This window comes from Diadema antillarum, unplaced genomic scaffold, assembly GCF_040938485.1.
Source record: "Diadema antillarum isolate AM-2024a unplaced genomic scaffold, OU_Dant_1.0 scf00000170, whole genome shotgun sequence".
Lineage (NCBI taxonomy): Eukaryota > Metazoa > Echinodermata > Echinoidea > Diadematoida > Diadematidae > Diadema > Diadema antillarum.
The window spans coordinates 2,442,038-2,469,457 of NW_027271059.1; the positions used below are offsets into that span (position 1 = coordinate 2,442,038).

Consider the following 27,420-nt stretch of genomic DNA (forward strand, 5'->3'; position numbering starts at 1 on the left):
GAAAATGTTCATTTTCACTCGTTTTAGATTGACGTCAGGGATCACTCCAAAATCTTCGAGTGGTCCCTGAGGTCACTCCAAAATGAGTGAAAATTAACGTTTTCACTCGAAATTTACTCCAATTTCACTCTAAATTCACTCTTTTTTTGTATTCACTCCTTCAAGAGTGAATATTTTCACTCGATTTTTTTTAGAGAGTAGAAATAGCAAAGATTATTGAATATCTGAATAAGAGAGAAGGGGGGGGGCACGATTATAAAGTAGACTAGATTGCAACATTTTGAGAACTGCAGTACATAATAAAAAGCAATATTTGTAAAGGCAAAGATCACTGTTTAGGATTTCCTTTTGAAATCTAATGGATCTGGAAGTAATGCAAATTGAATGCACACAAATATGAAATGCATTAACTCTTTGTGTGAATAGGCCCATTTACCTATAAAATGCTCATGGAAAATCAGTATGCTAGCAGTTCCTATGCTTGACGTAACAAGACTGGTGTGCAAGTAGGGCCCTATACTCACAGTGGAAAATTAAAATCTACTAACTATGGATTTTTATTTATTTTTTTTTAAATAGATTACTCCACTTGCCTTTCCAATTAATTTATAGTCGCGACCAATGAGTTCAAGGGGGTTGGAACTTGCATACTATACGTTGGACGGAGGTTGTAGCCTTGTTGTTGTTGTCGTTAATGTTTTTTGTTGTTGTTATCATTATTGTACTTTTATCTTTATTTTATTCTATTTTCTTATCATATATATATATCTTTTTTTCTTTTTTTTTTCCCCGAGCTGGTCGGGAGTTAACTTGGTTTGTTGGGGAAAAACTGCCTTCAGTTATTTTGCCCGGACACGTAGTTTGGGAATATCATATCGCCGATATCCACTTCATAAACTTTTAATTCCTCTTAGAAGTCCATGCTCTTAAATATTTCATGTAACTGGTTTCTAATTATCTCACGAAAAAAGTTAAAATATGAATCCCAATCTCAACCAACTATTACACCAGTTGCTGCCATCATTTGTATTTTATCTGTAAAAAAGAGAAAAAATAGTTGTTAGAATAGATAAATATCATTTACGTATAACTCACGTAATATCAACATACTTCCAAAACCCAGGACATGATCGGTACAAATGTCATGAAAATTCCCGAGATGCATTTATTCCAGTGTTAAAATATTCAATAACCTCCCCGAAAATGTAAGAATAATGTACCCGGTATTTTGAAAGCTTTTTCATGAAAGAATGTTAGAGTATGTGTTATAGTGTGGATTTCATAACTATGTTTGAGCTAATTTGAATTTACGTGAACTTGTTTGTGTCACCCTCTTTGTAGCGTTTGTGTGAAATATATTCCTCTTCTTCTTTGTTCTTGGCATTTCGTTTCTGCTATTTCGTCATGCATTTTTATTATGTCATGCTTGTTGTTGTTGTATGTTTTTTTTTGTTTTTATTGTTAAATTTGCTTTGACTGATATGCTAGCTGTTGTGTGTGTTTGTTTGTTTGTTTGTTTGTTTTTGTAACTCTGTATTCACGGCCTCTCTGAAAAACAGCCTCTCCTGGCTGATCGAGGGTATTTTTATCCCGTGATTAAATAAAATAAAACAAACAAACAAACAAACCAAAACTTGCATACCAGCCCCTTGAGTCCCTCAAATAATATTTGAGGGACTATTAATTATTTATAATACTATCCGGGGAATGTCCGGACACTTCAACGGCCGGGTAATGTAGATCAACATTCTATAAATTTAAAAATGCAACTCGATGCAGGTCTCTGCTATCCCCGGGTAGCGTTTTTTTTTTAAAGACGGCACAGATTGGGGGCATGGCGCGTGTTAAACCTATGGGAAAAACGTTGGGTTAGGGTTTTTGGTTAGGGCTAGGGTTAGGGTTGGGGTTGGGGTTAGGGTTAGGGTTAGGGTTGGGGTTAGGGTTAGGGTTAGGGTTAGGGTTTGATGGTTAGGGTTAGGATTAGGATTAGGGTTAGGTTTAGGGATAGGGTCCCCAATAGATTTTTAGGGTCCGCAATCTGCGCCGTCTAAAAAAAAACACGCCGGCCTAGCAGATACTGTAGCGCAGCATAACGAGTAAACATTTAACCACATTTAACAGCTGCTATATATAATCGACACGTGTCTTTACTTGCTGATGTAGTGTGGAGAGGGCATCTTCAAATACTAGTATGGGGAAGACAATCTACGCTGACACTGGCCTGCAAGATGCTGTTTCAGAGCTCAGCAGTAAAAAAGGTGTAATAATAGGATTACTGATCGGAAAGGTATGCAGTTTCAGAGACATTTTATCGCTGTATCGCAAACAATAACAACAGCTGTTTCGAGTATTAGGGAAGCACCAAAATGTAGCTTTGTATTGTCCCATACGAGTGTTTCTGTGTAGGGTTTCACGAAACATTCATTGGCGCCTAGCGCGACTGAGTCTGAGACAGACGGGGCGGGGACAGGAAGCGGACCCGGATGAATCATGGGATGGGGCGGTGTAGGAGTTCGGGTATTTGTGACCGTGCATCACAAAACGAACAAAAAGTCACACGCACTGATTTTGTGTGAGAGCTGAAAATAGGTGAAATAGATTCTAGGTCAACCTAGGGTGTGCTAGGCTAGGGATTTCCTAGCCAATCTTGACTTTTTCATATTTTCTGGAAGAGCAAGTCTTCTTTGTTCTAAGTCTAGACTATACAGGTAGATTATCAGCACAGTTTGGGATCAATGAATTGGGTGTTCATCGGTTTTTCTGGAACACCTTTTTGTAGAATAGTGTGATTAGGCGTTTCTCAAAGAGTCCTTTCATTTCTTAAAAACCCTGTCCATGCTCATCACAACTTAGACAGAAAGATCTGTCTGTCCGGAGGACTCTTTTTATATTTTGCCATTAACGCTGTCCTCCGTAGACAGACGGAAGGTTGCAGTACCCATTGCTGTGTGGATGTTCTTGACCACTGTCTCTATGGAAAATTGGGTGAGGTACCTCACCCTTCTCGATTGCGTCTAATTCACGGCCCTAGGTCGGCAAATTTAAGCTTGTATCGTGAAATTAGCTTTTTAAGAATACATTAAACTCACCAGATTAATGAATAATCCAAAATTTTAGTAGAATTTTCAACGTAAAACACAGCCTGTCGCGTCGTCACGTTCAAACTGCAGAAACATACACTATGAATCTATTAGCCAATCACATGCGAGGTAGTTTCTACGTGTTTGTTTTACTAAAACAAGTACCTCGCATGTGATTGGCTTACAGATTCAAAATGGCGACTTACAGCTTGCGAACGGCGATGTTGCGATATCGATAAAATGTCTGCGTTATAACCGAGTTTATGTGAGTATTTCGATTGCACAATTGAGAAATTTATCCCAAATATTGCTGCATAATGTGTCATGTCATGTCAAACTTAAACTTGTTTGAATGTAAAAAAGCTGTCTGAAATTTGGTTTATCGTAACGTTTGATCTGTGCGCGACTGCTCCACACAGGAGCCGCAATCATTGACTTCGGTCTGTATACGGAGGGGATCCGTGAAGCCAGACGCAGTCTCCGCGGAACATTCCCCGACGGACAGATACAGACCGATCTTTCGATCTCACAAGTCTAATAATTTACATGTAGGAGCCTTCAACTGTATATTTTTAGAACTATAGAAGGGATGACGCCACTGCTTTGAAAGTTGGCGTTGATCATCAACAGAATATGTTAATATTAGCATGTACTATGTACAAATTCAGCTTATCCTGTTAATCCCTTCATTGTTGCTTTGGTGGTTATCATCCTGTTATTTGTTCCATCCATTCATCGCACAGCAAGCACGGCTTGGTAAATATTATGCGCTTTAGTAGACCCTGTTGCTGTTCTTCAGACTCAGAGCCTCTTTTCTCAGTTCACACTTATCAAGAGTGTGTACTTTCTTTCCAACATTTTAATAATATATTTGAAGAGTCCATTTGGATTGTCGCATAGTGAGTTAAAATATATCATTTTAAAGCTTAGAGTCTGCTCTTTAAGAATCTGACCTTACCATAAAAATCCAAGTCTGGCGACTTTTTGTTGGTTTTGTGGTGCAGGGTCACATTTAGTCTATGTTATGAGTGGAACACAGTGTTGCAGTACCTGCTGCCTACTCATGAGCTTACGCAAGGAGCTGGCATGAACTTGAGTGGAAAGTCAACAAGATCGCAAGCCAAGACAGTACGATAAAGACGAATAGACTTAGAAGTCTTTGACTAGTTACAAAGTTTTGAACATGTTGAAGAATGTGCGATCGAGAGAGTATGGTTGGGTGTCCAATGCATTGTATTGACACCCTAATATTTTTCTATCAATAGAAACATGAGTAATCTCACAATTTGCGTGAAATTTTACTCACGTGGGGAAAATTCTCTGGATTCGCAAGCGCGCACTGAAAATACGATCTGGTACTAAAATATTATGAAGTAGCGCTCTCGACTAAGTAAATTAAGCTGGCCTCTATGCGTATATGCTCTAGATAGATGGCTGCTTCGAACGCGTGGGGTGTTATTTTTTATGCACTCAGTTTCCCTGTATATTGAAATTGACCACCTCACCTTCTATTGACAATAAATTTATGTAGATTTCTATAAAGCGCCCATAAATTCCTTTTTGCTAAATTTAGGCAATTTAGAGCGAATTCTTGCTTTCGCCTCATTTCACTCCTGCTTGGCTCGGTAGCATAGCCCAGTGAGGAATCCAACAGACAGTCACACCATTGCCACTCGATTGGGCGTAGTACCATGCTTACATTTTCATTCTGTACTTGCGTGGTCGGTTTCTATGCACAGTGTCAATGTGTTGGACACCTACCATACTGTAGCACTAAAAGTAATTAAGTAGTATGGCCTAGCATGCCTAGTAAATGCCGTGGTGTAAGAAACCTGCTTCAAGCAACCTGCCAAGGTTTGACCTCCCATGCCAAAATTTGACCATTTGCAAAATTTTATAAGCACTGGTTTCAAGTTCGTACATTTGTAGCGTGTGGTTGAATTTTGATTGGCGTTAGATCTATGCCTTCTGGTTGAATTATGGGTGGCTTGCTTTACATCACTCATCAGTGCAGTCTACCTTTTTGCGTACAATAGTGCTTTCTTGACATCATGGGATGGAATGAAAATGGAGCAGTTCTCAGCACTGCTAGTGCTACTCTACTGTCTCTATGCAGTTTGCTGGACAGGATTCTTAGAAAACCAGGCTCCGTCCCCGGTACGATTGTAGCAACAGCATGTAGAAGAAAATATGGGAATAACTTGTCTCTTGACTGCAAAAACTACTTTCCAAAAGTTGATTTGATCTATAATACTTTATACATGTGCATTTATGCATTATTTCATCTTTTTATGCAGTGTGCATCACAAAAGGACACAGTGGTACATCTAGTTCCAACACCCTCTGAACAAAGTGGAGACAGTAGCCATGGTAACCCATCATCAGTGGACAGCTACAGTGAGCAGTGGATAGCTGAGCATGCCAGACAGGTTTGTAGGTTATCCTTGCCTTCATGTTTCATCCTGAAGTTTGCATGGAATTCCACTCGCCGCACTGTAAAGAACAAATTACTAATAGTAATGCATGGAAAGGAAGCATGTATTGGGTTGAAGAAAACAAAAGAATACGTGCATTATTTCTTTTTCACTCTCTCACATTAAGTACCTATTACTTTTACTTGTGTATTTCTCTTATTTTGAAGGTAACATGCACCCTACCTGGTGGCATAGGCATCACAGGTGTATTCTACTCATGCCAACCCGGGGAGTCCTCACAGGGGGCCATAAGGGCCCGCCAGGCACTCTTTGCCACCTTCAAGCTACTGACCAAGAGACGTCTGATGACTGTAGACCAAGGAAGAGAAACTCTAGACTGGTGTGCTCTCCATATATGCCAGGCAACAAAGAAGTATCCTTTTGCATTTCTTTGAAAAAGTGTCTCAGATATACTCTAGTAGTCCCTGTCTTAAGCTGAAGAATTTGGAACTTTCAAAAGAAATTCATGCATAAGTATTACAAGTTGAGAAAGTGATTAGCACTATTAAATCTGAGGAGAATTTGCAAGAACGGCCTGTAATGTAGTCACTTAGATTTGGGAAGGTGGTGGGGGGGGGGGGGGGGCACTTTTGTCGGTGAACACCTTTCATGGTATCCCCCAATACGTGTGCTGGAGGATACAACATTGCACTTTTAACCCGTTCCTTACGGGAACCTTGTTTACCAGGTTCCCGTGGGAGCAACTGATATACGGGAACCTGGTTTACCAGGTTCCCAAAATGAAGACAAGGGTGCCTGCTTCAGTGGCCTAAATTCATGTTTCTTTGTGTTAAAATGCTCAGAAAAGTGGGTTTGATAAAAAGATCCGAGTTTATTCTATCAGGATTTGTTCTCCTCCTGTTTAAAAAAATAGGGTTTTACAGTATTATGTACCTTTTCCGGATTTAGTTTTTTGCTTGTTCTGCTGTAAACTCGTACGAACATGTACTTAATGATCAAGGCTGAGATCAGTTAGAAATGCGGGTTCGCTGACCCCAGTCACCTCATTCAGTTACCTGGTTTTGTGTAGAACAAAAGATTCTGAGAGCTCATCAGCGCACGCTCTATTCATACCTCGCACCCGATCGATATTTCCATTGTTCACGGGCACATGTAGTTGACCGTAGAAAGGGGGACACAATGAACCGCTTGACTGCCTTCACACAGCTGGATTACCAACCTGTGTGCCTCTGTGTCGACGGGCGAAAAGAATCTCGTTTGGGGGCATTAAAGGCACTCAGAGAATTTGCGGAAGGAACGGGTTAAATTTGATAGGTCAGTGTTGCACTGCCACTGCTGCCGCTGGCATCACATTTTTAACATATTGGCCTTATTTCTTAGTAGAATTTCTAAATGTTCGCATGGAGGTGCATCATGTATCTTTTTTTTTTGGTCATAATTTTTTATACCTTATAGTAAATTCCCAGACAGGATGGACAAGTACATGTAGCTCTTTTTTAGCTCACCTGAGCCGAAGGCTGTAGTTTCAAGTTTGTTCATGGCGGAATCAGGGGTGCATCCCTTGGGACCCAGGGGAGGGTGGTGGGGAGGTGTCCTAATGGGGCCTAAATTGTCAATTTTCATCTTCTTCTTGAGAACCCCATGACCCATTTTCACCAAACTTGGCAGGTAGTATCCCTAGGGGGTTAGGATCTCAATTTGTTAAAATGGGCACCCTGCCCCACCCAGGGGGCCCCCCATAGGGCCCAACCCCCAACCCCCCCCCCAAAAAAAGGAATCTTTAAAAATCGTCTTCAAAAATCATCTTCTCTAGAACCAAAGTGATAGAGCTAAGATAATACTATGAGTTAGTACATTGATGACTGTAGTTTCAAGTTTCTTCATGGCGGAATCAGGGGTGCCCCCCTTGGGACCCAGGGGAGGGGGGTGGGGAGGGGTCCTAATGGGGCCTAAATTGTACCTTTTCATCTTCTTCTTGAGAATATCATGACCGATTTTCACCAAACTTGGCAGGTAGTAACCCCAGGGGCATAGAATCTCAATTTGTTCAAATGGGCACCGAGTCCCACCTGGAGGGCCCCAAGGGGCCCAAACCTCCTAAAATTAAGGAATCTTTTCTAGAATCAGAAGTAATAGAGCTAAGATAATACTATGAGTTAGTACATTAACTCTTTATTTGCAATGGTGGAAACCCCCTGTGTGCCACGTTATTCTGAGACACGAAGGAAGTCGTGCTTTGAGAAAGAATTCTGTTTTTCCAATCTATATAACTTTTGCAAATTTCTGTTAAGCTGGCCATAAGAGTGTGCAAAGTTGAAGAGGAATGCCAAGCTTTACTTTAATATAAATTGTATGACAAATAATTATAATTATATTTTTAATGACCAGTTACTACATTGCTGTAAAGGCATAACTTTTGCACATGAAACGTGAGAGAAACTTTGAATTTACACGCAAATTTAGTTGGGAACACCGCTTGATAGTCAATCACCACATAGAATGCAAGCTGTATGTAAAAGGAACAAGGGCGCGAGAAAAGCTGTCATTGTACCGCAGGATTAGGCAATTTATCGATCGGTTAAAGCGGATTAGTGCGAGTGGAATATGCGAAGTTGGCACGCCGTCGACTGAGTGGGACGTGCGAACATGGCACATAAAGAGTTCATTACTGTAGTTTGAAGTTTGTTCATAGCAGATCCAGGGGTGCCCCTCTTGGGGGTAGGGGGAGGGGTGGGGAGGTCCAAATGGGGGCCTAAATTGTACATTTTCTTCTTCTTCTTGAAAACCTCATGATGGATTTTCACCAAACTTGGCAGGTAGCATCCCTAGGGGTTAGGATCACAATTGTTAAAATGGGCACCATACCCCACCCCGGGGGCCCCAGGGGGCCCTCAATCCCCCCAAATTTAGGAATCTTCAAAAAAGGGGGGCTCTTATTGTACATTTTCATCTTCTACTTGAGAATGCCTGGTCAAATTTTGGTAGAGCTGTAAATGATTAAGATTAGTGACTGCATGAAAGGTGAACTTGGGATACTCAGGTGAGCGCTAGACCCGCGGGTCTCTTGTTTGATATACATGTACGTACCAAGTAATTACTGTATGCAGAAAATGAACTTTTTCAATGTAGTCATTAACCTGTTGAGGACAGCCTGATTTTGCTATAATTTCCCATTGACAGAAGCCTGAGTATACTCGGGATTCGTCCTCAACGGGTTAACTACGAATGTACCACACTTTTTATGCTTTAACTGTGATGTACATTTGAAAGCTTTTCCTGAACACAGCGTAATACAGAACTGTGTGTAAAACCTTCAATGTTCTTGACCACAAGGTAATGACATAGATATTTCTTCCTAGTCAAGATGGTATTAATAATTTCTTGTTATTGATGTAGTATGGCTTCATATTCAGCATTCTCTATTAGGCATTGAAAAAGTAATTCTGTATGTTGATTGTTCCAGTTTGTGCATGCGCAGGAAAAAAAAGAAAAAAAAAAAAAGGTAATTTGCCATGAAAGGCATGTCATGTTTGTGTTTAAATTCCCTGAGATTTGTAGCATCTAAAATTATTCATGTACTTCTTGTAAATAGCTGGCACATCCACATGACAGCATCAAAGTGTTCGTTAATGCTTCGAATTTGGCAATAATGATAGAAAAAGTGAGTTAATGCATTCAAAGAAAAGCAATGAATGGATGCTTCCTAGAGTGTTCGTATTGATGGGCCTTTCTGATCATCTCGTCTGCACAAGTTAATTCTTTGATTAAACATGGATTCCATACACTTGTTACATTGGCAACCCTATGCAGTATGTTGCATTGATAATAGGCGGCATGCCTAACCAACTGAGGAGAAAGAAAGGTCATTTTCCAAAACGTGCACACAAGCCAATTATGAAATGACTTATTGTCTGGATACCTACTACAGTTGTACATATGTAACTAAGATAGTACTGAAAAGACGTAGCTTAGATATTTGGACTATAAGTGTACTCTCTAGGTAAAGCTATACAAATTTGGGAATACATAAAGGGCATAGTGGTAAATGTGTCTTACTCCATAAACTTTTACAGTTCATAACTTTTTGTGTGTGTCTGATTTTTTCACCAGATTTTCACTGATCTACTTTTCTGATTTTTATGTTTTCAAAAAAAAAAAGAAAAGCAGAAATGTCAAGGGCAGAACTTGCACTGTCTGGGTCGAACCAGTCCTTCATGTCAAGCAAAGAAATAGGTCTGCAAGGAATAATTCTTTTTTTTTTGGTCATCTTTTAGTGCACTGCTCGTCCAGCTGATCTGAAGTTCCAGTCCAATGTCCAGCAGTGGGCAGTGGTCCAGAGTAGCCTGAGATTGAACGTTGGTGTCCATCTCGGGTCAGCTGTGGCCGACTGTAGCCAGTACAGCAAGCAGCTTCTAGTAAGTACAGTAAACCTCGGATAAGTCGACGTCGAGTGAGTCGAAAATCACTTAACTCGAAGCAAAATAAAAAGTCCCGATTTTTCCCTATGTATTTTCTCTAAGAAATATTTGGATAAGCCGAAGTACGAGAGTCGAATTTCGGCTGTGTCGAAGTAAAACATTCAGTCCCTTTTGTACAAAATACACGTAGTTTACATCACTTGAGCCGAAGAAGATTTGTCTGGCATTCTCATTACATTTAGAGGAGAACAAAAAAATTGGCATGTCGCAGAACCCCGTCCCTGGCCTGCTGCAGGTAAGCATGCACACTCACCGTACCGCTCTGCACGCATGTCGAATACATACACATGTATACTAGTACATGTTTACACACAGCACATCGATCCATATACTTTATCCATGTCAAGCCAGAACTCCTTGGTCAACCAATCGCTGCTTTAATATTTTAGTGACAGGCCAAGTGGGCGGAGCTTGTTTGTGCGTGCCCGCCCGGCTGGCTGTATAGTTTTGTTCAATGGAGGTGGGATGGGCCTGGGAGAGTGTCTGTCTCAGGGTAGGTTGACAGAGATGTTGCACCATAGACATAGCATATCGGCACATTGCCACATTACAGCGCAGACATTCTCAGAACTACGTTTAACTACTAGTATTGATACAAATTCCATGTTCAATTTAGAACAAAAAAAAACATTATCTTCAAGAACAGACAAATTTGAATGCAAACACACATACGCACGCACGCACACACACACACACACACACACGTATGCATGCAAATGTACTATAATACATGTACATAACTGTGAGTCGAAAAAAAATCGACTCTCGCGAGAGTCGAATTTCACTTAAGTCGACGCATTTTCGTCAGTCCCGAGAGCTTCGACTCATGCGAGGTTTACTGTACCTTTCAATTGACATGCAAGATGGGACAATACATTATAATTATAAAAATGGTAATGCTAATGAGGAAGAAAGATTTGCGGTGACACCATGTGTATGTAGTCCTTAATCGGATCGCTGTTTGGCAGAAGAGCCTAGAAAGAGGAGAAACGAAGAGGGAAGCGACATATGGGGGTTGTGAGGAGGGCAGAAAGTGAAGAGTGGGAGACAGTAATGGGCTAGAGGTTGAAGTTGCACTAGTGGAGACGGTAGAGAAAGGAACACAGAGAGTGGTAAGGAAGAATAGTGTGAGAATCAAGTAGGATGTTCGGACATCGTTAGAAGGGGAAAGATGAAATAGAAGGGAAGAGGAAGAGGAAGGAGTTGAATGTTGGAGAATCATGGAGATAGGAGAGAGCAGTAAAGATTCATCAAACTAAGAGAAGAAAAACGAAGTCGGCGAACAGTGTGACTATGGAATGCGGAATCAATGGAGAAAGGACGAATAATCCCTCGAAGGAAGGGTAAGTAGAGGAGAGATGAGAATATGTTGATAGAAGGGAGATAGAGAGAGAGAGAGAGAGAGAGGCGGGGGGGGGGGGACAAAGAAAAGAAGTAGAAAAGAACAAATTGAAATTCAATACGTAAATCAGAGGGAGCTAGTATGGATCCTAGAATGAAATGCTGCTGAGAGGGAGAAAAAAAAAAAAAATAAATGGAAAGGAAAATTGATGACAGTTAAGTCCTGAAAAGGTTCCTGTGGGAGAAAAGCAAAAATAAGAAATCAAAATGAGGTTAAAGTGTAGACCTGAGGAGAGAAGACAAGAGAAATAACATGTGGAGAAATGTGTAAATTAAGTAGTGGTCCTGAAAAGGACCGTTGGGTTGTATGGAAGGAAGAAATAAAACAAAAAGAAGAAAGAAGAGAAGAGAACAGAAAAGAATTCTCTTCTTTCTTCTTTTCTTCTCTTAGTTTGATGAATCTTTACTGCTCTCTCCTATCTCCATGATTCTCCAACATTCAACTCCTTCCTCTTCCTCTTCCCTTCTATTTCATCTTTCCCCTTCTAACGATGTCCGAACATCCTACTTGATTCTCACACTATTCTTCCTTACCACTCTCTGTGTTCCTTTCTCTACCGTCTCCACTAGTGCAACTTCAACCTCTAGCCCATTACTGTCTCCCACTCTTCACTTTCTGCCCTCCTCACAACCCCCATATGTCGCTTCCCTCTTCGTTTCTCCTCTTTCTAGGCTCTTCTGCCAAACAGCGATCCGATTAAGGACTACATACACATGGTGTCACCGCAAATCTTTCTTCCTCATTTACTTCACCATGCAAACCTTCAAACAACACATAGGTAATGCTAATGCTAAAAAAATGCTAGTAAAGTCAGTATTCATGTGAATATTTTATTTTTTTGATTTATATCAGTATCTACATTATTAAAAAATTAGTCGTGTATAACATTGTTCTGCTATCTTCTGGTACTCTATTTGCTTTGCAACACATACAATGGTAATCGTGGAGGGTATTTCATGAAGCGTTTTGGTCAGATATTTTTCTGACAAACTGTTACAAGCTACTGAAATTCTTGCATCTGACTGGCTGAGAGCAAATTTGTCCGACAACTTTGTCGGACAAAATGCTTCATGAAATGCCCCCCCTGGTCGTCAGAATCATGCTTGCACCCACATGGCTTTCCATACAATGTATTCATCATTCTAGCAAGAACAAACAAAACCAAACAAAAAAGCAACAACACATTACTACTCTTGTAAAATTGCACACTTCAAAGTTATTCCGTCCATGTTAGTTCCAGGCTGAATGAGGTATCCTGTTTCTGTATGAGTTGTGGAGCTCTGCTTGTATGCTTTGCATGAAATCAGATCCACGGCGCTCACTACACTTGTATATCCATCCTTCTGTTTTGTCTGTTCTTTGTCATTTTTACAGGAGTTAGTAATGTGTTGTTGCTTTTTTGTTTGTTATACCCCCGCCAAACGAAGTTTGAAGGGGGTATATAGGAATCAGCGGACGGTCGGGCGGTCGGGCGGTCGGGCGGTCGGGCGGTCGGTCCGTTGCAAATCTTGCGTCGCGAACTACTTCCTCAGTTTTCAACCGATTCCCATAAAACTTGGCACAGATGTGTGCCTTGGGTTGTAGATGTGCAAGACATATTTTTTGACAGTACCCAAAAGTACGTTGCCATGGTAACGGCATATTATGGGCAAAAATGGGTACAAATCTTGCGTCGCGAACTCCTCCCACAGTTTTTGATCAATTTTTATGAAATTAGGTACAGATGTTCATCTGAATATGTTAATGTGCAAGACACATATTTCCGCAGTGGCAAAAAGTGCGTTGCCATGGTAACGGCATGTTATTGGTAAAATATAGGGCAAAATGCTTCATGGCAAAACTGCTTCATCAGTGTTCTTCCAATTCTCATGGAATTCATATTGAATGTTTGTCTTAGGATATAGGTCAGCATGACACATTTCTTGACAGTGATAAAAAGTATGTTGCCATGGTAACAGCTCACATATTATGAGCCAAAATGATGGAAAATTTTGTGTTGCAAACTACTTCCTCAGTTTTTGCTCAATTTCCATGAAACTTGGTACAGATGTGTGCCTTTGGTTGTAGATGTGCAAGACACATTTTTTTACAGTACCCGAAAGTACGTTGCCATGGTAACGGCATATTAATGGCAGAAAATCAAGGAAAGATCTTGCAGATTTAACTGCTTCATCAGTTTTTTGACCAAAGCTTATGAAATGTGGCACACACCTTGATCTTGGTGGGAAGATGTGGAAGACATATTTTTCGGACGTGTCGGAAGCTGCTTTGCCATGGTAACGGCATATAAATGGCGGAAGATCAAGGAAAGATCTTGCGGATTGAACTACTTCCTCTGTATTCGACTGAAGCTCATGAAATGTGGCACACACATTGGTCTCGGTGGGAAGATGTGCAAGACATTTTTTGGACGTGTCGGAAGCTGCGTTGCCATGGTAACGGCATATCAATGGCGGAAGATCAAGGAAAGATCTTGTGGATTGAACTACTTCCTCAGTTTTTGACAAAAGCTTATGAAATGTGGCACACACAATAGTCTTGGTGGGAAGATGTGCAAGACATATTTTTCGGACGTGTCGGAAGCTGCGTTGCCATGGTAACGGCATTTAAATGGCAGAAGATCAAGGAAAGATCATTCCTTGGGTAAGACTGTCGTCACGGGGCGGGGGTATTAATCACCTTCAGTGATATTTCTAGTTTGTGTTTGTTCTCGGTAGAATGATCAATCTGGAAAGCCATGTGGGGGCAAGCATGATTCTGATGACTAGGATTACCATTGTATGTGTTGCAAAGCAATTTGAGTACCAGAAGATAGCAGAACAATGTCATACATAACCAACATCTTGAATGTAAATACCATTATGAAATCATATAATGATTGATACTGTATCACTTTTCATTTAAATACTGACTTCATTATCATTTCTCTAGCATTATTAATACCAATATCATTACCTCCGCCAAGGGAGGAGGTTATGTTTTCGTTACCGTTGGTTTGTTCGTTAGTTAGTTCGTTAGTTAGTTAGTTTGTTTGTCCGTGTGCAAAATAACTCAAAAAGTAGTTAACGGATTGGGATGAAACTTGCAGGAAAGGTTAAAAATGACACAAGTAACAAACGATTAACATTTGATAATGATCTGAAAATTTTTGGGGACTCTATGAAGGAATTTTTATGTTTTGTCAGGTAGGGTCAATGAACTTGAGAGTTCAGGCTGCGCGTATTTGAGGTTTGCCTGCGCGCACTAAAGTGTGTGCTCTAGTTTCTGAGGGGGTGAGGCGCGCCGTGCAGCTGAAGGCTTATGACGTAACAAAGGCTTCTATATTTGCAAATCTGGCGACTTTTAGCACCGTTGTGTGTACGTATGATATCTCTAAGGAAAAACAAGATCAATGTAGTGGTGAAAATAAGCTTCATGCTTGGCGGAGGTCTGCGCTCTCAGAGTGCTTCTCTAGTTATTAAATGAATTTGGATCCCGGGCACTCACTGTATCCTCCCTTCTGTGTCTCCGTCTTTTTGTTACATTAACGCAGGCAAGGCTACACCCGGTCAGCCAGATGATTGAGGATGCCTCGGCCTTGGTGGATGGTCAGTTGAGGAGAGGCTCAGATCCCCTGGAGGGTCAGCCGGCCAAGGTAATTGTGACCAAGGAATGACCATTGACCCAATGAGGACGGGCTGATTTTGCTACAACACACATTTCCCATAGACACCTGCCCAAGTACATTGTATAATCTGGACTAGTTTTTAACGGGTCAATGTGACTTTCTTGACAGGAGGGATAAGCTCATGTATCCTTTTTCACTCATTCCATCTCAAAATAATGAAAGCAGCTCAGTTCACGAGTATCAGAAACTTGTACACTAGAAATCCTCAGCAGTGGGCCATTGAAAAAAAGAAAGAAAAAAAAAGAAAAAGGAAAGTAGGGGGCTCATTGTAAACTAAACTTGTAAAATCAAACATAAAGTACAAAGCCCAATGAAAGTTCAAGTACAATGGGCATTGAGTTTCTGGATTTGCAGTAAAGAGATAAATAAAGCTGACAGTATGTAAAAGTATCCATATCCATGTAGTTTGATACAAACTGTTTGATCTCATTGGGATTGTAGCGGTTTCCAATATCTCTGTATTTCTACTGTCTGGCTGCCGTCAATTATGCTGTCTGACAACTCAGCATTCTGTCAACATCCACGCGAACTTTCTTTGTGCGCCGACACATGACAGGTACGGTGCGCACTACATTCTCCGCCTTTGTCATCGTGCCGAGGTACGCGTATTTCACATTCCAACAGTAGTCGGATTTTCATAAACACACCTCTTGTTTTGCTGTCACGGAAACAACCTACCAATTAGTGGCGAGCTGTACACCTTCACCAGCCAATCACCACTCTCAAAGCTCCTGTCCGTGACACGTTTTCTCCGATCACGCTGTTTCATTTTTTACGCTTCCTCACTTCACGATTAGCTTTCATCCCGAGAGCACGTTCTAATCGTTGAAGTCACTCACGTCCGCATACCGTACTTCCCACGTCTTCTCGCGCTGACGATACCTCGCGCCGTGGACGGTCATTTCATACGGATTATACTCCATCATACGGAATATCACACTTCCTCGGATTTTACACTTCGCGGCATTCGCTGCTTTTCACATCGCGGCTCGCCCTTTCTTCAGGCTGCACTCTAACCTGGGGATCTTTACATCGTTACATTCAACGCGACCGGCGCCTCGTAAACATCGCTGCATTCAACGCGATTCGCGTCCCGTCACATCGCTGCTTCGGTCCTGCTAGCGAGCTGTCTGTGGTGTGCAGACTCTGCCACAACCAGGGACCGCGCAGTTCTTCTATCCAGCGCTCCAGCGGTGGATCGACTCTACCCTCGCTTGTGCTAGCCGCGGCACTCGGAGGATACTCCACGCTGCCGCTGGATATTTTGTACATATTTATATGGGACACTGTCGTCTTCGGACACCCAAAGTGCATTCGGAGTTAGTCCATATCATTTCATAATATCATTTCGGGAAGTGCAATACCCATTTCAAGGACACTGTTCACCTCTACTGGTGCCCTGGTGCTTTCTACAGTCCATACCCTACTGTCATACGGTCGGCTACCATTCCTGCTGGTGGTGCCTTCAGCTTCAAGTCCCGTTAGCCACTCGGTGAGTAATTGTTAGGTATTTCATCATAGGCCCGTACCATAATACCTACACTGGTGACCCCGACGTGATCTGTATAGGGCCAACTTCACGTCTCATCCTACATCCTTCCCCTTTCGTCCTTCATCCCTCACTTCGACGAATACAATGGCTACCACCAGCCCTCCGGCGGACGTCATAGCGAACCTCACGGCGCAGGTCCTGCTGCTAACAGAGCAGCTGTTCATACTGGTAGCACGCATGGACGAACGACGGTCTCAGCGAACGTCACGCCGTTCGCAACGGAAATACCGTCCTCGTCCTCGTCAGCGGTCCAGATGCGGCAACCGCGGCCATGGAGGCGGGCCGCGCAGCGCGCCGCGGAAGCGAACCCCTTCCCAAATCCGACACGCTGGCAGTGAGTGCTACAAATGTACTTCCATTGGAAGTTTGGCGACGCCGCACAGTGGGCCAGAATGAGCTCAAAGTGCGCCAAAATTATATCCCATAGTTTCTTTTTACCCAAATTTGGTGTCATGGGGTAATTTGGGGCGTAGAATTGATTGAACATAATTTCAAACTCATATGACGTCACTGTAATGCTGATTTTTCATTGCCTACCAAAAATCGGTCTGTAAATGACGCATAAAGCAATGCAAATCTTAGGCTGTTTTATTTTCTTTAAAGATTAATTTGAAAAGGGGTTGATTTATCTTTCCACATTCACTGACACTGCTTATCTACTACCACTGAATACAAGATGCTTACATATTATGTCTCAGAAAGTGTATAAACATTCGGCAATCGAATTCATGCTGCGCTGGAAGTTCCATAATTTACCCACGTACTGCAAAATCATACTGTTGTCCGTGTAAATTAGAAAATAAGTTTATGATGTATGCTGTACTTTTGGGTGAATTTCTTCACTCTATTCTAGCAGGACATAAATGTGTGATATAAAATCATTCTCTCTACTTTATAACCTTAGGTCTCTGCCATATCAATTTATACAGGCGCAACACTCGAAAAACCATTTTGTCTAATTTTACTGGAAAGATAAATTGTGAAGTCAGTAATCAGGAAAATAAAAGTTTATGACTTAACAAATTGTGAAGTCAGTAATCAGGAAAATAAAAGGTTATGACTTAGCAACTAAGAATGAGTCTGCCTTGTATGAAAGTTTACTTGAAAAAGCTATAATAACAGATTTTTTAATGAAAAATCTATCGGAATCACTATCATGTGAAATTATAAATTCATCCCCGTTCCACAAGGATTTTTTTTTTCTCATCAGTCAGTCGTCGGAAGCAAATTTTTTTGCTTCCGGCAAACCACCTAAGTATATGGGATCACAGTCTGATGAATCTGACTTGTGCAAGTCGCCTATCAGGTCAATGTCAGACAGGTCGGGCAAGATCCGATGAGGCAAGATCGTCCGATGAGGATCACGCGAGCAATGTCTGACACTGACCTGACAGTCGGATTCATCAGACTGCGATCCGATACACTTTGGTGAGCAGTCGGATAGCAACAGACTTTTCTTCTAAAGAGTAACCGATGAGAATAGAATATCTGTGTGTAGGTGTATAACGTTCTATCTGCATATATTATGTCAAGAGTGGGATCGAAGTATTTAGGTGTCCATACAGTATGTATCGCAGAGGGAATAGCTTGTTTACAGTAGTGGCTATGACAATATGGACAATATGGCTATGACCTTGGCTATGTGCAGTTATGTACTCTTTTATCTTTGGAAGAGGGGTCTGTTAGGTGCCGGAACTAGCCCTATTCATGTACCGGTATTTCATAACTCTGTTTACCTTGTATTCAGTGTTAATCATGTTTCTTGGACTTTAACGTGCAAAAAAAAAAAAAAAAAAATGATTTAAAATATAATGCCGCCCTCATGCGGCGCCGTATGATAACATAATTCCTAAGCGGCTGCCAGGTCCAAAATAGACGTAATGTGCCGCGGAAAATCAGCTCTAACACAAAAAGTGGCAAAAGGTGGCAGCCAAATCTGGTATCAGCTTAAAGCTGAGACTTCAGAGAATGTGGTGGTTATAGAATTTAGTTGGAAATCGGTGGCAATCTAAACTTTTCATTTGGATATATTAAAAAAGGCAAATATTACCATCTTTTCAAGGATATTTACCAAAAAATATTCATGAAGATTAAGTTTCTTTGCATTTTTACGGCATTCATAACGTTAAATAAACTCTGAGAAATATGTGGGAAAAATTACAGGTTGATATCTCAAAAACTACATGTCGAAATTACTTATTTATTAAAGAGGTTGCAATTTGCTTTGAAACTCTTAAAATGTTGTATTTTGCTACTTCAGGTAGGAAATATATCCCTTTAATGTACATATCTGATTTAGATATTTTAAGGAAATATTCTTCAAAGTATTTCCTCTCAATAGCGCATGTCAAAAATTTAAAAATCCCAAGTGCCCAAAATGACTTTTGGCGCACTTTGGTATCTCTCTGGCCCACTGTGCGCCGCCCGGCAATGCTGCTCACCCTGCTCGCGGCGAAAAAGTCCAATCACTTCCAACACGCCAGGGAAACAGCCCAGCCCCAGTCAGAGATTAGCGGCGACGAGCCCCTCTGGCAGCGACACAACTGGTCGCCGATCTCCCACCCCGGATCGACAACACCGGGCTGTCGAACACGGCACACACTCCTCGACCGTCACCGGAGCTGAAGTCAGCGCCCTCCCTCCTTCACCCCCCAACAAGACGAAGCCCCCGCCTGCACCGCACTCACAGGCGATGAAGCCCCCCGTCGCCACTCTCGGAGAGCGTTCGCCCACACTAGACTTTGGCCCGCGTCGCAATCCCCGACGCAAACGGAACACCACATCCCACGCTCCCGCTCGTCCACACAACTCCCCGCGAGATCCCAAGCATCTCACTCTGGAGATCAACGCCAGGAGCGAGACAGCCACGAGCATCCCGCCCACCATACCGCGGCAGCAGCCTACGTCTGTCCCTGCCAGGAGCCCGGCGAGCACATCGAGCGTCCAGCTCACCACACCGCGGCAGCAGCCTATGCCTGCCCCTGCCAGGACTCCGGCGGATCCACCGAGCGTCCCGCACACCACACCACCGCAGCAGACGACACTGTTGCAGCCTACACCACTCCAGCAGCCAACACGTGCACAACCGCAGCACGAGCTGCCAACACGAACGGCACGCACTGGCGGTAAGCACGTACACTGGCCAGCCCATTACGTACAATACAGATACTTCGACACGTGAAATTCTCAACCCCTACTTCCTTCACATTTCTCACAATCGATCGCTCATCTTTAGTCTTCACTCCATTGACTCCTCCACTAGCGATCTGGAAGGGGGCTAAATGTAGCGGTTTCCAATATCTCTGTATTTCTACTGTCTGGCTGCCGTCAATTATGCTGTCTGACAACTCAGCATTCTGTCAACATCCACGCGAACTTTCTTTGTGCGCCGACACATGACAGGTACGGTGCGCACTACATTCTCCGCCTTTGTCATCGTGCCGAGGTACGCGTATTTCACATTCCAACAGTAGTCGGATTTTCATAAACACACCTCTTGTTTTGCTGTCACGGAAACAACCTACCAATTAGTGGCGAGCTGTACACCTTCACCAGCCAATCACCACTCTCAAAGCTCCTGTCCGTGACACGTTTTCTCCGATCACGCTGTTTCATTTTTTACGCTTCCTCACTTCACGATTAGCTTTCATCCCGAGAGCACGTTCTAATCGTTGAAGTCACTCACGTCCGCATACCGTACTTCCCACGTCTTCTCGCGCTGACGATACCTCGCGCCGTGGACGGTCATTTCATACGGATTATACTCCATCATACGGAATATCACACTTCCTCGGATTTTACACTTCGCGGCATTCGCTGCTTTTCACATCGCGGCTCGCCCTTTCTTCAGGCTGCACTCTAACCTGGGGATCTTTACATCGTTACATTCAACGCGACCGGCGCCTCGTAAACATCGCTGCATTCAACGCGATTCGCGTCCCGTCACATCGCTGCTTCGGTCCTGCTAGCGAGCTGTCTGTGGTGTGCAGACTCTGCCACAACCAGGGACCGCGCAGTTCTTCTATCCAGCGCTCCAGCGGTGGATCGACTCTACCCTCGCTTGTGCTAGCCGCGGCACTCGGAGGATACTCCACGCTGCCGCTGGATATTTTGTACATATTTATATGGGACACTGTCGTCTTCGGACACCCAAAGTGCATTCGGAGTTAGTCCATATCATTTCATAATATCATTTCGGGAAGTGCAATACCCATTTCAAGGACACTGTTCACCTCTACTGGTGCCCTGGTGCTTTCTACAGTCCATACCCTACTGTCATACGGTCGGCTACCATTCCTGCTGGTGGTGCCTTCAGCTTCAAGTCCCGTTAGCCACTCGGTGAGTAATTGTTAGGTATTTCATCATAGGCCCGTACCATAATACCTACAGGATGATGTACATGCTTAGAGAGTTTGATTTTAACCCATCTTTTGTTTTATTTCACTGACGACTGCAGAAGAAAGGTGGGAAGAAAGGAGGAAGTGGTGCAAGAAGCGATGGAGGTGTTCACACTGTTGAACTTCTGACAGGAAAGGTGATTAATTTGTGAAGATATGTATAATTGTGTTATTTCATTATGTATGTATCTTATTTTTTCTGTAACACACTTTGTACTCCTTTGAGTTTTATGCATGGATACACCTAGCAGCAGACGCATTACAGTCAATCCTTTCCGTAATGAAAAAAAAAAAAAAAAAAGGTAGCCTCTACAGATAGGGGGGGGGGGGAGTAATTTTGTAATGGCTGTATATGATAGACGACTGTTAATGCGGGGGCGACTGCAGCTGGAACTTTGCCTCTTGTGGTCTTGTGGTTGCACACTGTACATTACTGTATATGAATGGGAATTATTAAAGAGAAAATTAACCCAAAATTATGTGAATTCTAGCAAATATAAAAATGTTAGAAGAACATATCAGTAAAGTGTGCAGAAATTGAACTGTCCATTCCAAAGTAATGAAACATCTACAAGTTTTGATTCAATGCGGATGCAGCTATCGCTTGAAGAGAAGTAGAATGGTATGTAGGAAACTTGATGTACTATACTTATGTTTGAAGTGATATTAGTGCCACTACCTTCTTAATGAGATCAGTCAAGTGCTTGCTTCCTTCTGCTAGCAAGTGGAAATAATGAGGAGCTCTGCAGGACATAACTGGGATCCACTGAAAATCATGCAAGAAAGACTTTTTTTTTTCACATTTGCATTGAGTTGCAAGAAGAAATCTATCCCCCCCCCCCCCCCCAAAAAAAAAAAAGCCCACACCAACAATAAGCAAGCACACAAACAAACAAACAAAACGTCAGTGCTGTGTAATCTTCATAGTCTTCATGCTTGGCAAATAGTAAGGGTGTATTTTTGTCTCATGAAGTGTTTTTTTCCAACATGATCAGAATGACATCTCAGTGAAGTCGAGCAGCGTGGAGCGAAGTTCAGTTAAAGCTCACATCCTCATCACCGGGGTGATGACCTCCAAGGCTTATGGGATCAGAAGGCGACTGTGAATGACGCAGTGCAGGTGAGCTGGAGATGGCCTTTAACACTTTCACTCCAGTTAGCAGCATGCTGTATGCAGTGGCGGATCAAGAGGGGGGGGGGGGGGTGGGGCGCAACCGGCGCACGCCCCCCCCCCCCTTTATTTTCGTGAAAACAAAAGAAATTAAAAGAAAATAGTGAAATAAAACCTGGAAGTGCCACCAGAAATATTAGTCACGCCCCCCTTTACAGAATTCCTGGATACGCCCCTGTTATGCGTATGTAGTCGATGGGATTTTATTCATGTGGTCCTGAAAGGGTTGAGCATTGTAGCATTTTGGTTTGTGCATTCTCAGGGTATGATCAGGAGCACACTTGGGCACCGTTACATGAAGGTTTTCAGCTGACAATTTGTGGTGACAATTGCAGTAAATTTTTTGTCTTGATTGCTGAGAAGTTCTGATCTCTGACTGTCACTATGGTAATTGTCAGAGACTGACAGGGCTTACAACTTTGTGCCCTAATGTGCTTCAAAGTTAATTCTATTCTCTGCGTGGTCTGGTCACAATGCTTTGATGGAGTAAGACAGGAGACAGAACTGTCCTGGTTTGAAATTGTACTGAACATATTCTTTTAAGCACAATGTGTTTGTATTGTGAGGGACTTGGCAATGCTTTTAATAGACTTAAGTTTGCAGACAATTTATTGCCACCCCCCCTCCATACACACACTCACAAAAAAGGAAAGAGAAAATGGAAAATAACAATGAAAAAGACCTGTGAGTGGTTGATACTTGTGTGATATTTAAAAAGAGAATGATTTCATCACTGAACCTTCTTTTATTTTTGTGTGTGAGAGTTTTGTTGTGAACATCCTTCGTTCTGTGATCACAACTACGTATTTCCTGTTTCTTTATCTGTCTTGTGTTGTCATGTCAATGCATAGAATTCATTACAAAGATACAATTGTACTTCCTTTAAAAAAAAAGTCATTTTTATTTTTTTTTAAATTTTTTTTGTACATCATCATGGTAGTCACACTAATTCTAACGTTTGGTTTACTGCAAGCAATGAAAATGCACTCAATAAAAGTTAATACGCCCTCTACAGGCCGTCAAAGAGGATCTACTCCGCAGCGTCCACGCCCGCTTCGATCTCCTGACCGATGACTTGAGGCAGAATGCCAAAGCCGATGTAGATTCCGAGGAAGGGAGAACAGGTGTGGTTGTTTGGGGGGTCATCCCACAAGACCGACACCCACGAGTCATACAGCCCATGAGTTCGACATTGAAAAGAGGTCCATGAGTCATACAGCTCAAGAGTCATACAGCCCATGAGTTTGACACTCGGTAAAAACAACCCACGAGTTTGACAGATGCAACACAGGGTTTAATGTGTCGGGTCTTGTGGGCCTTGTTTCCTTCTGTTGAACTTGTTGGCTGTATGACTTGTGAGCTGTATAAATCAGGGGCCGTATGACTTGTGAGCTGCATGACTCATGGGCTGTATAACTCTTGGGTGTCAGTCTCATGACGTGCACCCGTTAATTCTCTCACTGTACAATGTATGACTAAGAACAGTTTGGGTTTATTTCCTTTAACAATTTAACCCATTGAAGATGAGTCCCGAGTATACTCAGACAGGTGTCTATGGCAAATGCGTGTTATGGAAAATCAGCCCATCCTCAGCGGGTTAATATGGGCCAGTTTATACTACTGTTAGTAAATATGAAGATGAAGAAATAAATGCTGACCCCTCTCCCTCATCCCACCTCCCACACACATACACATTTACATGAAATCATAATGAACTATTTAATGAAAAGCAAGGAAGAAGAAGAAAGGAAAGATGAGTATGTTATTAAAGGAATTCGTCCTCAGGGATCATGAAAAGTACAATTTCACTTCAAGGAGCATGACATTACCAAATTATGCGTCGTTTTCTAATTACATGTATCCTCATGCATGTTACTCCCAGTTCAGGTGAACAAAAGTTTATATGACAACTATAGGCCAGTTAAAAGTTAGCCTGAAAAGAGAGAATGAAATGTTGCAAGCAGAACAACTTACTATATACATGTAGCTTGTACATAGAATCTTGATATTTCCAGGTTTTTTGTATTTGTTGTTATTTTTTTCTCTACAATTGTGCCCGTCTTGAGACCAAATATATCTGAGTAGTTGTTATGTTATTAAAGACATCCAGCCAAGTGTAACTTGTTTTACTCTTGGGTGATAGAAAGAATTGAATTTTCTTCAGTTTTTATTTACACACAATTATTGGAAATTTGTAAAGCAATGACAGTGTCAATTTACTCATTTTCATGTATTCATATTGATTGTCAAAGAACTAATAGAAAAAAAAAGTAAAATTTAATGTTTTGGTCATTCCTTTTTTTTTTTCTTCTAATTTTGATAAAATTTCTATTATTGTGATTGAAAAACTTGAATCTTATTAGACTAACTTGTTGTGTAAGGTTAACTTGTGATCACAATGTATTTTGGTAGTGAGACATGAATTTTCATTAAGAGATACATGTATCTGTCTTTCATTGCCATTTTTTTCCCCTTCACTCTAGCACCCCCTGCAATGATTGTGACACCCCGGCGTGTGTATGCTAGACTCCCAAACAGCCCCATCATTGTCTCAGACTATGCATTTGCTGAGGAGGAAGCTGGGGAAGTGGCAGAGCGACTGTCAGAACTGCTGGACATCAAGGTTAACCCGGAAGAGCTGGACTTGGAAGCAGAGTCATTGCCGGGTAATTATTGTCTTGCAGTCCATAAGTGACTCGCCACAACAAAAGGATCCGAAAATCGGGGGAGGTTGATTTTCTGAAAATGACATGATATTATTTCCTTACTCTTCCACTTAACTTGATTGATAAGAGTACTCAGTCATGGAGATATCACTGATTTCATGAGAGCATGTAGAGTGGTCTAAGAGGTCAGCGTTTCACGAAAACCGCCTTCAAAGTTTTCCTTCCAATGCAATCATGATCAAGGGGAGGTGCAGACAGTTTCACCTCTTGACAATAGAAGGTATGATCATAGCAACCTCCGCGTTGTTTATTCAAGCTTAATGCCAGCGGTCTATGAATGACCAATCAGTAACCAGGATGCCATGCACCGACCAATAAGATCACTCCCTTGTTGCTCGGGGCGGAGTCTATCAGTGGGCCTAAATCCAAATCTTTAGACACGTTTCTATTCCGTATTTTGTTGAGGGCAAGTCCCAAGTATACACGGGTAGGTGTCTATGTGAAATGCGTGTTGTAGCAAGATCAGTCTGTCCTCAATGGGTTAATAATGCGGCAGTAAAGTCAAAATATGCTAAAGGTGTAGAAGAACAAGATGATCAAAATTCTTGTATCATTCAGGATCACAGAGACGGACGGCCGTAATCTGGCAGAACTGCGTATCTCCTTTAACACATTACGCCAGAAATCGGGTTTAAAGATTCAATGTTACACCTTTCTAAACTGAGATACGATGAGTTGCATTTGTCCTCTTTTCTCGGTCATTATTGGTCTAAAGAATTTATTTCCAGCAAAAAAATGACAATTTGACCTTTTTAAGTAGTAAAAATTACCAATTTAAAAAACTTACGCAGTTCTGCCAGATTAATCGTCGCCAAATTTTTGCGATCGTAATCTGGCAGAACTGCGTATCTCTGGTCACGTGCCCGGGTTGATCAGCCAGAACTGCGTAAGTTTTTGGCCATGCGGGGGGTTTTTCAGGCAGAACTGCGTATCTCTAGGAGATACGCAGTTCTGCCTGATAAGCACGTGTTTCATCAGGCAGAACTACGTATCTCTTTTCGTCGTCAACCACGTGCTTATCAGCCAGAACTGCGTATCTCCTAGAGATACGCAGTTCTGGCTGATAAACACGTGGTTTATCAACCAGAACTATGTATCTCGGTCTATTTTCTGCGGGTTACCTATCGTATTTTACCATCCACCCTCTTACTATTCAGCGGATGCAGTGTCAAAACAATGAATATTTTAGATTGAGTACAATTTTCTTGAAATATTTGTATTGTATAAAGTCATCATTATTGATTCACATTTAATTTCATTTTATCCATTCATTTGTATGAGGAAAATAACTTGCTTTCCCCAAATGTTGTCAGTCTGTGTTCATGTTTCAGTATTATTTAGCGGCACAAGAAGTACTGCTACATCAAAAGCCTGGCTGCTGCTTGGTTTATTGTCGATCTCGTGAAGCATTGCATTTGGATTAAGAATAATATTAGACTAGATTCAGGATGTTAAGCTATATTGTTCATCAAGACTACAGGAACTACACTGTAGACCGTCTAGACCGTAGTTTATTCAGGCCTAACGATACACTAGACATCTTGAGAGTAGTAGAGCGCTACGTAGGAATCTGCATACGATAGGCCTACTGATCTCATCATTATCCTAGTATTCCTACTCTATGCCCAAAGTAAGAGTAAGCCTAGACCCTTTTGGCTGAAGGCCTAAACTCTATTTAAACTAAAGAATACTAGGAGCTAGGCCTGACTAAAAGTTTATTTACAGCTTTATTAGAAAATGAAAAAAATAGACCCTAGTTCTCATTTGTGTCGACTCCTACTGTAGGCCTTATTGTCGCTACAGTACTAACGTTAGGGTAGTGTTCTAACCGTTACTATCTACGCAGGCCTATTAAAAACGTACGAGAACTCTCGAACTCTGTCTACTCGATTGTCTAGGTCTATGTAACATCCAGACGTCTATTTTGGGGCGTCATTATAACAGACTAGTAGATCAATGAAAATTAGTTTCTAGACTGTCTAGTCTAGACTCTAGATCTAACGCTAGACTCTATATCCAGGTAGGGGCTAAATCTAGTGTTACAGCTAGACTGTTTATTGGGGATCTAGGCCTAGAAGGTACTAATGTTATAGTAGATCTAAGAACAACGTAAAGCCTAACCTGCCTATCTATAATGACTAACGGTAAGTGTATAAAGTCTATAGCCTATAATGTCTAGTAGTAGTACTAGTAGTAATGTATAGTATAGAACACAGATCTAAATCTAAGTTTCAGATCTATTTCTAGGGCTAAATGTTTATAATTTAGCGTTTAACCTGTAGATTCTAGATTCTTCATATTACAGACTTCAAGAATGTCTGGCCGAATCAAATCTAGAAAAATAGAAAACTGAGTAAAGACAGAATAACCGGCGATTCAGCCTAAGTTAAGTAACGGTAGGCCCCAGTAGTCTACTAGTAGTATGCCCCTACTGCACAACTGTAATGGGAGTACCGGTACGGTACCGGTATTAAAAAGTAAACTGTAATTCAAGTGTTAGTATTGGTCAATT

General features: G+C 41.8%; 1 protein-coding gene across 1 annotated transcript in view; it reads left to right on the forward strand.

Moving 5' to 3' along the window:
* The first annotated feature begins 2,191 nt into the window (after positions 1-2,191).
* Positions 2,192-27,420, forward strand: part of LOC139722732 (protein odr-4 homolog) — a 29,618-nt gene continuing 4,389 nt past the window's right edge. The window contains 11 exon segments of the mRNA XM_071634021.1: positions 2,192-2,287; positions 5,378-5,509; positions 5,722-5,927; positions 8,812-8,848; positions 9,790-9,930; positions 14,928-15,029; positions 21,071-21,148; positions 22,007-22,094; positions 22,097-22,131; positions 23,198-23,306; positions 24,666-24,848. Coding sequence (XP_071490122.1) covers positions 2,192-2,287; positions 5,378-5,509; positions 5,722-5,927; positions 8,812-8,848; positions 9,790-9,930; positions 14,928-15,029; positions 21,071-21,148; positions 22,007-22,094; positions 22,097-22,131; positions 23,198-23,306; positions 24,666-24,848 — 1,207 coding nt within the window.